This window comes from Abramis brama, assembly GCF_963993115.1.
Source record: "Abramis brama genome assembly, chromosome: 1".
In the NCBI taxonomy this organism is placed as follows: Eukaryota; Metazoa; Chordata; class Actinopteri; order Cypriniformes; family Leuciscidae; genus Abramis; species Abramis brama.
Genome location: NC_139963.1, coordinates 25,319,177 through 25,333,723, shown reverse-complemented (window position 1 = coordinate 25,333,723; position 14,547 = coordinate 25,319,177). Strand labels below are relative to the sequence as shown.

The following is a 14,547-nucleotide window of genomic DNA, read 5'->3' as shown; positions in this document are numbered from 1 at the left end:
ATAGACAGAAAAAAGAGAGGAAAGTGGGAAAAAAGAGATGAGAGGAGTGGGAGGCTTATATAAAGGTTCTGACACTGTACTGTACTGTGAAAGTCAATGCCACGACGATTTGTGTGTTTGTCTGATTTTAGTATGTTCATAAACCCAGACTCTAAAGCAAGTACAAATCAATACCGGCATATGCGTGTTTCTTCAACTGGCCCTGTGGACTTAAACTCTTGTAACACTTTTTACATTGTAATTTGTTTATTTAATGTATTCACTAACAACCTTCAGCAGTGTATATGCATTTAAATCATAATTTCAAATTATACATTCATTGTGTTTTATAGCATTTTGTAGTGAAAATGCTGATGATTGCAAAATACAAAAAAAGAAAAAACATGTCATAGCTCTTCACTGAGATTTTTGTTAAAAAATATTGATTGCTAAATTGTTGGGCATGATGGAATTTGTGTAAAAGTTATTAATAATTTTATATAAGAAGAGTATTGAAGTTTATGAACATATTACTCCTTGTTTAAATTATTGTATTTTTTTAATGATTCATTACATTTTTCATATTTTATGATTTTTATGAAAACAGTACAAATCTATACATTTGAAAAGCAAAAAGAATTTGAAAAGTACCATAAATGCATGATGAATATCATAAAGACAAAGCTTTCATGATAGTTTTAATGTGATTTTATCAATACAACAAAACAAATGAAATCAGTTAATTTAATTAAAAATTGGATATATGATATACATGTATAAGAAAACACCAGTGTCTTAAATATTTGTTTACATCATTGCACATACACAAACTGTAAGAATCATAGGAAGCTCATCTCCTTTGATTCAGCTGCTTTAAGTATTGAAATATTCTTTCTGTTTTCCTTCTCTCATATTCTTTGAAACTCTTTTATCATGCTTGTACTGTACCTTCTGCTCTCTTTCACTTCCTCCCACACTGTTCCTGCCCTTTCCTTCAGCCTATTTTTCATTCACAAATAGTTTGCATATCAAATCATTGTTGTATGTGATCATTTATGCTACTTCTCTTTTGGCCTGGTAGAAGAAGAGATGTAAAATTGTTACTGTGTTTGATTTTAGATAAGGAATACTAATTAAAAAAGAGCTTTTTCAAACACTGTGCCAAAGGCTGTTAACATGGATTCACCCTCCCTCTCACTGCCTCTCTCTGTTCTCTGGCAGGGCTCAGCAGACTCCTACACCAGTCGTCCTTCAGACTCTGACGTGTCTCTGGAGGAGGACCCTGAGGCTCTCAGGAAAGAAGCCGATAGACAAGCTCTTGCCACCCTAGAGAAGGCTAAGGTGTCTTATTTTTTCTTGTTCCAGTTTCTCTCTTCATTTATCATGGGTCTATTATTCTGACTCTGCCCTGAGTGATGATAATAAACTTGATTGATTGTAGAAAAAACATATTTTTGAGAGGCTCAACAACACCTCATAAACACCTCATTAACTAGATTTGAATTTCCTGACTTAGATTTAGTGCTCGCAGGTCTTGCTGCACAAGGCAATAAAAAAGTGTTAAAGTATATGTTAAAGTTACGTTTTTGTTTAAGCTGCGTTCATGCTGCATCACAATTCAATATGCAAATTAGGGGTGTTGTTATATAATGGTATTTACAATAACCGTAATATTTAAATTTACACATATGATAATATGACATGTAAATAATCCAGCGCCAGTATCTGGTTGACATCCCAACGTACAGTAGGTGTCGATATTGCACCTTAACGCTGGTTGGCATCTGTTATAAAACACAAGCAGACACAGCGTGCAGCTGGTACTGCTGCATAAAATCATGTCATCAGAAATGAAGAGACACTCTACCCCGCACTCCAAGAAATTTAGCTCGCTAGTATGGAAGTTTTTTGGATACCTTGAAAATTACTCATTAATCACCCCAGTCTGCAGGACTTGCCGATCAACTGCGAGCGCAAATGGCAAAAAAAGGGCAAAGCCGCCCTCCAACCTGTTAATCCACCTCCGCCTGTGTTATCTTGCAGATTTGGCCCCTATACAAGGAGTAAGTTGCAATTGTTTTGCTAGTCCTGAAACGGGATATGTTACATTAACCTAACCTGTTAACTGCTGACATCTTGTGTTTTTTATTACATCCCTCGGGGCTTTTAGTGCAAAACTGTTAGATTATCAAGATTATCATGTGTTTACTTCAAACATCTTTAGAGACCCAAAATAGGGTGATGTGAGCATTATGAAGCACTAAACTCTCACATGTAATGACTATTTCATTCATACTCAACGCCATAGGGCGCCCTCGCGCAGAAAGTCAGCAAGTGAGACTGGTAGGAGTAATAAAACTTATGACATTCCAGGAAATCCCGAATATGGACAAAGACATCCAGATAGCGCACGCTGTAGCTGAATAAAATGCAGATAGAGACATTTTGACTAATTAAACATGAAGAGAATTAACACACCATTGTGACAGTATAATGGTTTATCTGTGTTCTTCAAGCCATCTTGGGTTTTTTTTTTAATAAGGATTATGTATATTTAAAATGCAAGTAATATAATATTATTTATATTAAAAATATATGCCTCGTTCTGTGAAATGAAGCCACATTTCACTGAAGGAAGTTGTTTAAAACTGGCTGCTATTAAGTGTAATTGTTCCTTTTGTATTGGTGGGATTTTTCAAAAAAAAAGAAAAAAGTACAAAAAAAACACAATATAAAGCTTAATTTGACTGATAGCATTATTTATTTATTTTATTTTATTAGTCAAGATTTCTAAAGAAATCGTGATATATCGTTATCATGAATTCTTTTGGCCATGATAATTGCGTATAATGTAATGCAAGTCAATGGGGCATTTTTAACTGAATTTAAAGTCGGCATGAAGTAGGAGTTGCTATAGTCTTTTTTAGGCTACGTTCACACTGTCAGTTTTTGGGAATGACAACCGCATTTACTTACTGATGTGAGTCTCGAAATGTCCCGTTCACTCAGCAACTTACAGGTGTCTCGAATACTGTCTGTATGAACGTGCAATCAAGACCGTATTCGTATTCTCTTTACCAGTAACCATATAGACAGTGCCCCAAAGTAATATCAGAGATGCTGACGTCCATAAAACTGAAAAGTCTCATCACTTTTGACACAACAATTCCACAGTCCAATTGAGTCGTGAGTTCATCCATCAAATTTTCCAACAAAAATGTAGGGCAAGACTTGATTTTGTCCATTGGTAATTGGTTGGATGGTTATGGTTTGCTATTGCTATGATCTCAAGTTGAATTGTAGATTATTTCATGGCTGTTTTGTGGTCCCACACCAATATGTTTCCACCCCAGTCACGGAGACACACCTGGGTGAATTATTATTTGTAATGATTTAACACACTTAATCAGATTGTTAATTGAGGCTTGCTACACAAAACATGTTGCTTGCTGTTCCACCAGGATATGAGTTTGGAAGCCCTATACTGTTCTGCAGTATTATTCCATCCTCTTCACTGTATATATGATCACTTCCATATGTCAGCTGTAATTCCAATCACATGACTTGTGTCTTTCCTTCCGCTCTGGATTGTTTGACTCTGTGTTTTAATTCTCTATTTCACCTCCATTTATCTCTCTCTCTCTCATCCACTTTCTCTCTGAAGACCAAGCCTGTAGCGTTTGCGGTGAGGACTAATGTTGGCTATAACCCAGGCCCTAATGATGATGTGCCGGTTCAGGGTATGGCCATCTCTTTCGAACCCAAAGACTTCCTGCACATCAAAGAGGTCAGACAAACACATTTCCCTTTAAAGGTGTTGTAAGCAATTTAAAGGGTTAGTTCACCCAAAAATGAAAATTCTGTCAGTAATTACTCACCCTCATGTTGTTCCAACCATGTAAGACCTTCGTTCATCTTCGGAACACAAATTAAGATATTTTTGATGAAATCTGACAGCTTTCTCACTCCTCCATAGGCTTTCAGAGGGACCCAAACTCGTCGGCCCAGAATAGTTATTAAAAACATCGTTAAAATAGTCCAAGTGACTACAGTGGCTCTACATTAAGTTTATCATGCGACGACGATACTTTTTGTGCGGAAAAACAACAAAAATAACGACTTTATTCCACTATTAGTGTTCTTCAATGTGGGCCTCTGACGAGAGTTCACGGGAGCGCCAGGACGCATGCGCGAGAACTGAGATTACGGCGTTCTTCTTCTACTCCTACTTGTTACTGGCTGCTCACTCCTATTACCGCCATCTACTGTACAAGATGACGCCCCGACATTGCCGGAAGCGCAAAACGGTCTGTTTATAAGCAGAGGAAGACGCGCGCTGTATGTAAGCTATTGAATTCGACACTTATTGTGATTTACGTCTCGATGAACATGATGTCGGGACGTCATCTTGTACAGTAGATGGCTGTAATAATACTCCCAAGGAGTGAGCAGCCAGTAACAAGTAGGAGTAGAAGAAGAATGCCGTAATCTCAGTTCTCGCGCATGCGTCCTGACGCTCCCGTGAACTCTCGTCAGATGCCCACATTGAAGAACGCTAACAGTTGGATAAAGTCGTTATTTTTGTTGTTTTGTTGTAACTGTATCTGTAACGTACACACAATTCAGAGGCTGTGTGTTCACTTGTGTATTTTTGTACGTTTGTGTGTTTTTCTGTTAACAGAAGTATAATAATGACTGGTGGATCGGACGTTTGGTGAAGGAAGGATGTGAGGTGGGGTTTATCCCCAGTCCAGTGAAGCTTGAGAGCACCCGTCAATTACAAGAACAGAGAATGAGACAAAACCGCCTTAGCTCCAGGTAACAGCCAATCACAGTGAGCCTTGTATCTGCTGCCTGTGCTGCTGCAGTTATACTGCTTATATGGGCTGTGTGAAACAGGCTTATTGCATTACTAGCTACAGTTGATAACAATTGATAATACTAATACTAATAATAATAGGAAATGTTACTTGAGCAGAAAATGATCATATTAGAATGATTTCTGAAGGATCATGTGACACTGAAGACTGGAGTAATGATCCTGAAAATACAGCTTTACCATCACAGGAATAAATTACACTTTAAATATATATATAAAAATAGAAAACAGTTCTTTTAATTTGTAATAATATTTCACAATATTACTGTTTTTACTGTATATTTGATTAAATAAATGCTGCTTTGGTGAGCATAAGAGACTTCTTTCAAAAACATTCAAAAATTGTAATGTTTCCAAACGTTTGACAGGTACCGTATGTTTTAACTACTTTCCGTTGATCTCTCTATCTATTTACCAGTAAGTCCGGTGGAAGCTCTAGTCTGGATGTTGCCACAGGTGCCCGGAGGCCCACTCCACCTGGAACAGGTATGATCAGACAGTAATGCTGTGAGTTTTTTGGTTCTGTTGTGATGGAGATATGACATCCCTGTCCTTCTAAACACACACACACAGAACATCGACTCATTACATTACATTCACACTGGGTTCACATTGAATACAATGACAGTTAGATAGAACGTCCGGTTAGGATCCCTTCTGCCCTCTTCTCTTCCCTCTTATCACTCATTCTTCTAGTCTGTTGTTTTTCTTTCTTCCTTTTCTCTTTATTGTCATCATCACCTGTAATTGTAGTTCAAAATCTTTGAACTACCTGTAGTTTATGTGATCTGTCATGGCTGTGTCAGCTCTGGGAGTTTGATTAATTTGTAATCGGGCACTTTCTCGGAGGAGGCAGGTGAAGCAATGCATCCTCGAAGTAATTGAATGAAAAATAATAAACAGAACAAAAACAAAACAAAAACAATATAATGTTAATATACCAATCTACTTGAACCATAATAATACAGGTGGTTAAACAAAAAAACATATGATGAGTCTGAGTTCATCGTAAATGGCCTGTCCATAAACTTTTACATTTTTTACTTTAAACTAATTTTACAGGTTTTTACTATAGCATTTATTATAGTTAATTGTTGTTATTGTTTTGGAATCAATGTAAAAAAAAAAACACACTTGATGAGACTGTCATGTGACTTAGTTTAATAAACAGTATGTTGATTTAAACATCAAATGTAATACAATATTATTTGTTTGTTGTTAGTTCGGTAAATTATGTTCCCATAGTCCTTTAACCCATTAACTGTAAACATCAAATGAAACTGGAACATGAATTTTTAAACTCAGAGAAAGGACTTCACAACACATGCCACTGTTTGTACTTCTTTAAAAGGTTGTTTCTTTTTTTTTTTTTTTTTACTTTAAAACACCTTCTGTATTCTTTTCATCGCCTTTCTGACTTAGCAAAGTCTGTACATCATGCTGCTGTTCTTCCTCTCTTCCTCATCTCTCATTTTCTGTCCGTTACCCTTGTTTCCCTCTTCTTTCACTCTCGTTTCCTTCTCTATTTCTCTTTCTCCTCCCCTCTCTTGTTCTATCCCTTCATTAAAACCCGCCCACCTCCCAATCGGTCCCCTAGCTGACTTGTCCTCGGGGCTTTATGACGATGCTTTGGATTCGGATGTTGAGGAGGTGGAGCCTGCCGACACCCGTGACCATAAGGGTGTGGGCGGAAGTGTCACCTCCCCTCAAGGCAACCTACCCCGCCTCCCTTTCTTTAAGAAGGTAACCCCTGGTGATAACCCCAGAATGCATCAATAGACAGCCTCCATCACATGTGACTAATAATCAGACTCGTTCCTAACCGAGCACCTTCTGTGTCTCTGAAATATGTGAGAAATCTTTGCTGTTCGTGTGTTTGTTTGTGTTAAAATTCACATTAAAGGCACAGAGTGAATGCATTATTAAAAGTATAGTTTTGCCAAATATGAAAATTCTTTCATCATGTACTCACCCTGTATGAACCAGGTTATATATGTATATGTGTGTACAAAACAAAATATTAGGAAGAATGTTCAGACTGCTCCAAAAATAACAAGAACAACACAAAAGTACTATAGCTGTTGTCCATATGATTCATGTACAATATTCCATGTCTTTTGAAGCCATATAATAGTGTTGTGTAAAGAACACAGAGTAAGATGTAAGTTGTCACTGAAAAACGTACCCTCGATTTTAGATGTGATTTGAATATGTGCATTCACATTTGTTGTGCTGTGATCAGTAACAAAATATGAAATCCAATCATGTTTGGCATCATAGATGTAAAACCAGGCCCGACACATCCTGACCTGTTTGAATGTACGCTGACATGAAGTTCTGAGAACTGCACCAGATAAGACTTTTATCAAAAAATAACAATGTATATTTTAGTCTTTCCACTTACAAAGCTATCATTTGGTTTCAGAAGACTTAAAAGGATAGTTCACCCAAAAATTCTGTCATCATTTACTCACCCTCAAGTTGTTCCAAACCTGTATGAGTTTCTTCTGTTGAACACAAAAGAAGATATTTTGAAGAATTCTGGTAACCAGACAGTTGATGGTAGCCATTGAGTTTTTTTTTTCAACAACTTGAGGGTGAGTAAATGATGACAGAATTTTCATTTTTGGCTGAACTATCCTTTAATATATTGTGCAGTTAGACTTTTATGTTACTTTATTGGTGCTGTTTATCATTTCTTCACATCCCTTTGTGTTCCACTGAAGAAAGTAAGTCATGCAGGTTTGAAACAACATGTGGGTGAGTAAATGATGACAGAATGTGCATTTCTGGGTGAATCTAGATAGAAGACTCACAAATCCAGTAATTTGAGTTAAGACTTGTGAGACTGTGTGTATGCTGGGAGAATTTTACTTCAGATCAACCTGAATGATTATCTAATTCTTTAGAAGTTCCCTCTTTTCTTCATTTGGCCACATCTTAATTTTTTTATTAATTTACTCCAAGCATCCTAAATGTATTAACAATTTGTCACTAACAAGCTTCTGTTTGTGTGCTTGCTTGCCCCCTCTCTCTTGCTGTGTGTGTGTGTGTGTGTGTATGTGTGTGTGTGTGTGTGTGAAATGATAGGTGGGCCTGCCAAACAGAAACAGAAATCGGTGAGTCATAGCAACAACAAACTTTTGGTTTTGTGTTTCTGTCTTTGCACTTGTTTTGACGATATCTGAGTCTTAGAGCTATTGTCACAGTGTCCCTGCATCAGCTCAGCAAATACTGTGAATGTATTTCAGAAAAGGTCGGAAAAGACAAATTCTTCTATGCTAGTTTGCTTCTCTAAAGACTTAAATGTGATTTGTTGTGGCATATTGACACAGGGTTTCTGTACCAGTCCTGTTCAGAAAGGGGAAAAAATGTCAGGTTGTAATAGTCCTAGAGCTCTACAGGACATATTCATCTCATTCAGACTGAATCAAGAAATGAATGAATCTGCCCTATGTGTCCACCCACATTTGTGGACATAATGCCATCCTCTTGCACATGTACACAAGATGAGGCAAAAACACCCTGACAGGTTTCCACGGTTTCTGTCTCCATTACTTGTGTGTGAAATAGAGCGTAGCCCACGCATGTGACTGCTGTCACAATGGCTACTAACACACAATCACACATGCACAGATGCCCGACTGGGAGAATTAGAGTATTCAAAATGATGACATTATATTGTAGTTGTTTTTAGATATTCCGGTTGGTCATAACTCTAACTAGCGCATTAAAACTTTTGGTCAGTCATATATTATATAACAGGGAAAAAGGAGTAGGAGGAGCCACGGCAAATGGGGATCAGTTGAGCAACGGATCTCTGTCTCTGTTTTTCTCACACACACTTCATGTAGTGAAGGACCCTCAGCAGGACATGAAGAGGTCTTATCTTAGATTAAAGTGATGATCTGTCAGAGGAGGGAAGGGGAGCTGGGCATCCTAAAAGTGGTTCTTTATAATTCAGATGCATACACTGAATGTCACTAAAGAGGCTTTTTTTGTGTGTGTGTGTGTGTGTGTGTGTGTGTGTGTGTGTGTGTGTGAACTTTCAGATGGAACATGTTCCTCCTTATGATGTGGTGCCTTCCATGAGACCCATTATTTTGGTGGGGCCATCACTTAAAGGCTACGAGGCAAGACAATATCTCTCTCTCAAAAACTGTCTATTTTCAATTTTAGTCATTTAGTTCATGTTGTTCAGTTCTGTGTTTGTTACATTGCAGGTGACAGATATGATGCAGAAAGCACTCTTTGACTTCCTAAAACACAAATTTGAAGGCAGGTTGGTATTAAAATATGCATGTCATGGTCATAATGAAGACATGAAATATAAAAACAAAATTCCCATCATGAAATTTGGCAAGATTTATGTTCTCAAAGAAACTGTTAATATCAATGGCAAAGTTCTGTGTGGGTTGTTAATGATGGAAATACTGTAATGTAATTGGCATACCATGGTTATGGGTTGTTGTTTGTTCCAGAATATCTATCACCAGGGTGACAGCAGACATCTCACTCGCCAAACGTTCCGTCCTAAACAACCCCAGCAAACACACGATCATCGAGCGCTCCAGCACCAGATCCAGTCTGGGTATGAAACACACCTCCACACAAATGTGAAACTGCATCTGAAAGAGCTCCATCATTTGGTCGTAAAGCCTGAACAGACTGAACATTTGGTTTAGCAGCAGGCTGAAAGACTACAATCAACAAATATGTTGGACTCATGTTAGTCCAAGGCACTTTCAAAAAAATTTCAAAGTGCAAAGCTATTCACATTGAGAGCAAAACAAACAGTCTGTTTGTTGAGATGAATGAAATGCATTCATTCTGGTATTACGGTATAGTTGGTATAGAGAAAAGAAGAAAGTCACACACTATATTTAAGTGTTTTCAATAGGAAAATGTCAGACAAAGAAATAAATTGACTTTTTTGGTGAATATGTGCTCTCTATGAGAATAGATAGTACACATTCTCTCTGTTTCCTAAACATTTTTCTTAGTGTTTCATCTTCTTGCTCTGTTACGTCATGTCTGATCTGGCTTTTTCTTTTTTTCATTCTGTTCTCTCCCGCCACATCTTCCCACCACACTTTTCTTACCTCTCTTTCTCTTCACGTCAGACGTACTGGGTACGTATCCAGTCATCCCACCCTTTTCCCCTTCATGTCCACCCATCTGTCGATTCATTCATCTCTCCATCCATTTATCTAACTCTACGTCCATCTGTCCTTTTACTTAACCCTCTACCTTGAGTTTGGTGTGAACAGTCTTAACTTGTCGGTTGTGGTGTTATTAACAAAAAGTAACCACACTAATAACTTAAATCCTTAAGTTCTGTCATTAAACTCTAGATGATGCAGGCTGATATGTCCTTAACTCAATCTGTTTGCAATCACATTGTCTTAAAAGAACACCGCTGATTGGTTCCTGTTGCATCAGCAAGTAATGTGTTTGCTGCTCAACTTTCAAATACTTGGTCAGTGTTTGCTGTAGCAGTTTGCAGCACACTTTCAGAAACCCTCTACCTTCCCCAGCTCCATCTGTATAGATTTGCTACGGGTAATTCATGTATGCTATAGTCAGGGCCGTAGCTAGAGGATTCGGGGCCCCCTGAAAAAAATATTGATGTGGGCCCCCACCACCCTCCACCAATATCATATACTGTACAACAGATGAGCATGGAGGCCCACATACAGTATAACAGAAGAAGGTGATGTTGTTGTAAAACCTTTATTTTAAAAGTTAAATTTATATAAAAATTACAACTAATAAAAAGAAATTGTTAAATAATAAAACCAATTTAATAAAAGTAACAGCAAAATAATGTTTTGTCCCCCATCAGGGAAACAGTCTGTTATAATTCATAAATCAAAAAGTAAACATTTATACAAGAATGATAAGAATGCAGTCAAATTAAAAAAATAACCTAATTTATTGTTTTATTTTTTAATAAAGATAATATTATTAAATAAAGCTAAAATTTATTCATTCAAGTGCATTCGTGTTTTATTGATGTAGGCTAATAAATACATCATCAGCCGGCAGGTTAGGTGCATAATGCAATGCGTCGTGACTCGTGTCAATTTTTTAACTCTATTTACAATAGTGTAAAAAGACAGGGATTTTGAACACGTAATCATTCGGTCGATTGTGGTGCGCATCGATAATGAAGAGTGAGTAGCCTACCCGACAGGCTGTAGACGGTAGTTTTCTTATTTCCAGCGAAATAACAATACAACCTGTCTTCAAAGAACGTCTTGATCGACTGGGATACAACAACTCTCCAGGCCTCCCTCTCATTCTTTTCATAGCATTTCTGGTGCCCTAAGTTATGTTTTCTTTTCCCCGACATTTTCAGTCAATCTCCTGCTCTTCCACCAAGTTCATCGTTAACTTCAGGCACTGCCGCCTCAACTCTGATTGGTTCTGTTCACGAGCTGGGGCGGGACTTACAAATTTATTGGGTCGATCTGATGTTTGTCACTGACTGAATAATTAATAAATACTTTAGATCGGACTAAACCATTTATAGGGAGGTAAGAGAATATTTTGAAAAAATATTTAACCAAATTGCATGTTTTCGTGGTTTTTATTTAAATCTCAGGCGTACAACTAATCTAAATATTAGAATTATTCACACAACAGGGGCCTATATAGTATAACTGCTGGATTTTGTGGGGCCTCCTGGGCAGTGGGGGCCCCTATAATTGTCACCACCTTTCACCCCACTAGCGACGGCCCTGGCTATAGTCTCATACTTGCTCTGTAGCAGCAGCAATAACAGCAGCGTAGCAGATCTATTCCGCCAAGACCAAATACATTAACATCGTCATATCCATTACCATGCCAAACACTCTGAGAGTTGTCATGAGTCATGACAGCACTACATTTTTCAGTTGCTCAAGTGTTTTGAAAGTGTAGCTAAAGTTATTAGGGGTTTTGGCACCGGAAAAAACTTTTCATTGTTCCTAGAACTAATGGTGGGAGTACCCGTTTTTTGGCGTGTTCGCACACAGGAACTGAACAATTTTAGTTCTAGGAATGCCTTTTGGGGAGCTAAATTAGCTCCTACGTTAGAGTAGGGCCTAACCCAGCACAATAGGAACTACCAGTGACGTAAGTACGTTGATTGGCTGAACGCACGTGAAACACCAGCACCCGCCATTAAAAAAAAAAGCAGTTTACACACACAGTTTATAGCCTATATATTTACTCCACAAACTAACTCTACGAACGTGGAAAACAGTGACAGATGGACCTCTTAACCTTTACGCTGAGGAGAAAATCCAACTTGACTTTGAGGGGACCAAGCCAAACATGATTATGTATTTCTGCTCAGCTAGTGACATTGAGCATGCAACCAGGAAAACAGCCCTAGAGGAACATTTAGTTCTCGGGGAACCACCCTGGTGGCTAGTTCCTATAACTAAGTTCCTATAACTACCCGGTGCGAAAGCCCCTATTGTTGCCAACACAGCGTGTAGGGTAGTAGTGGAGTTTTTTGTCATATTGTATTGTGCATCTAGACGTAAAATTTTACAACCTGAGACAACAATCACAATAAAACATCCCTAGTAACTTTTCTCTCTCTCAAGTCATATTCATTCATTTAGACCCCAGTAACATGCATCTTGTGTTACATCAAGTGACAATGGGCTAAGAAAAAGGGTGAATGCTTGCTGGTATTGTTTACATGACTAAAATTAGAAATCCTACATAATATCTTAAGATATTAAACAGATACTTTTTATGTAATATTTTTGCTGTAATAATTTCAATGGTTTGAAAAAAAAAAATTGATTTTGGAAGGATGTAAAAAGATTTATCATTAAAAAAATGTATCATTAAATAGATCAAAAGTAACAGTAAATGCAATTGTTACAAAAGACTTTTTAGGAATCCCAAATATATATATATATATATATATATATATATATATATATACAGTGCTCGCAAAATCGCTCGCCCGACGTCCCGGGGCTATTGTGTTTTCCAGTCCGGCTACCAAAATGCATAACCGGCCTGCCCGACGGGCTATCTGAAATAGTGTTCGCTTCAGTCTTGTTATAATCAGATTCAGTGCGTTCTTCATCTTCAATCCGCAGCGGCGCCGAGCAGAGCACATGTCAGAAACAGAGGACAGGGTGTGTGTGTGTGTGTGTGTGTGTGTGTGTGTGTGTGTGTGTGTGTGTGTGTGTGTGTGTGTGTGTGTGTGTGTGTGTGTGTGTGTGTGTGTGTGTGTGTGTGTGTGTGTGTGTGTGTGTTGTTCACCTGAGTCTCACTGGTCTGTCAATGTCAGAATATTTGAGATGACCAATCAAATCAAAGTAGGCGGGCTTTATATACACAGAAGCTGCTGACCGCAAATTTGAGCAGAGCGACTCGCTTATGGCAAGCCGTTTTAACTTTTATTCATTTCCAGGATATGAATCCTTGATATCAACAATTCAGTTTTCACTAGTTAAAATGATAGTTATTGATATCAGGAATTAGATTTCTACTAGTAACAATGGCTATTTTTGATATCAGAAATTACATTTCCACTAGTAACAATGCTAATTCTTGATATCCACAATTAAATTTTCACTAGTTAAAATGATAATTCTTGATATCAACAATTGAATTGCTGCTAGTAACAATTTTCATTTTTGATATCAATAATTCCATTTTCACTAGTGACAATGTTAATTTCTGATATCATGAATGTGATTGTTACTAGTAAGAAAGCCATTTTAGATATCTGAAATTATATTGATATCAGAAATATATTTTCAGATATCAGAAATTAAAAATTTTGCTAGTAGCAATTAAATTGTTGATATCAAGAATAGACATTTCAACTAGTGACAATTGAATTCTTGATATCAGTAATTCGCATAGTAACAATGTAATTATTGATATCAAAAATTATATTTCTACTAGTAAGAAATCAATTCTTGATATCAACAATTGATTTTGAATGGCAGCCTATGGTGACATTTCACTAGTGAAAATATAATTACAGATATCAACAATTTAATTGTTGATATCAAAAATGTAATTCTTGATATCAACAATTCATATCCTGGAAATGAATAAAAGTTAAAACGGCTTGCCATACTCGCTTCAGTTTACAGTCAATTGCGAGATAAGATGTAAGTAGCTAAACTAAACATTTCGTATTTGACAGCTTTTTTAGGTCATAAATGTGAAACGAATGACAAAAATAATCAGACAAACGAATATACTTTTGTCGAATTTCGCCGTTTTGAACTGAAAATAGGCATATGTAATGTGACTGATAATTAGTTTACTGTCATTGTGAGGGGACATTAACAGAGCATTAACAAAGCCGTTTTCATCATAGGCACAAGATTAATAATGAATGTGTACATGTTGAGAATTAATATACAATTTGTAGCCTTCAGTAAATAAAAAAAGTTCAGCTTTAAGAGGGGAAGAGACAGGGCAAGATGAGGAGACTGAGAGAAAAAGAAAGAGTGATGGATAAGAAGTGAGAGCAAGTATTGACAAATAATCTACTGCCTGCTAACATGGTTTTAAAGCTATTTCTTATCCTTTTTTGGCCTTCAAACGTCTTGAAATGCACATATCAGAGAAATAAAAAATGTTAACCCCCTAATAACCTTAAATGTAGGACCTCTTTGATTATAAAGCCCTTTCTACGGCCCTGTATTAGGAATAAG

The 14,547-nt window shown here is 37.2% G+C and overlaps 1 protein-coding gene across 6 annotated transcripts in view; it reads left to right on the top strand.

The window, feature by feature from the left end:
- The window catches only part of cacnb1 (calcium channel, voltage-dependent, beta 1 subunit), a 69,439-nt gene that overhangs the window by 25,439 nt on the left and 29,453 nt on the right, over positions 1-14,547 (top strand). For 2 of the 6 annotated variants that reach the window (XM_084115811.1, XM_084115813.1), the window contains exons 3-10: positions 1,201-1,320; positions 3,644-3,766; positions 4,661-4,797; positions 5,277-5,344; positions 7,949-7,977; positions 8,911-8,991; positions 9,082-9,140; positions 9,340-9,449. In XM_084115811.1, the coding sequence (XP_083971937.1) occupies positions 1,201-1,320; positions 3,644-3,766; positions 4,661-4,797; positions 5,277-5,344; positions 7,949-7,977; positions 8,911-8,991; positions 9,082-9,140; positions 9,340-9,449 (727 nt within the window). Of the gene's footprint in view, positions 1-1,200; positions 1,321-3,643; positions 3,767-4,660; positions 4,798-5,276; positions 5,345-6,455; positions 6,602-7,948; positions 7,978-8,910; positions 8,992-9,081; positions 9,141-9,339; positions 9,450-14,547 lie in introns of all 6 variants that reach the window. The other 4 variants (XM_084115810.1, XM_084115812.1, XM_084115814.1 and 1 more) reach the window with 2 other exon arrangements.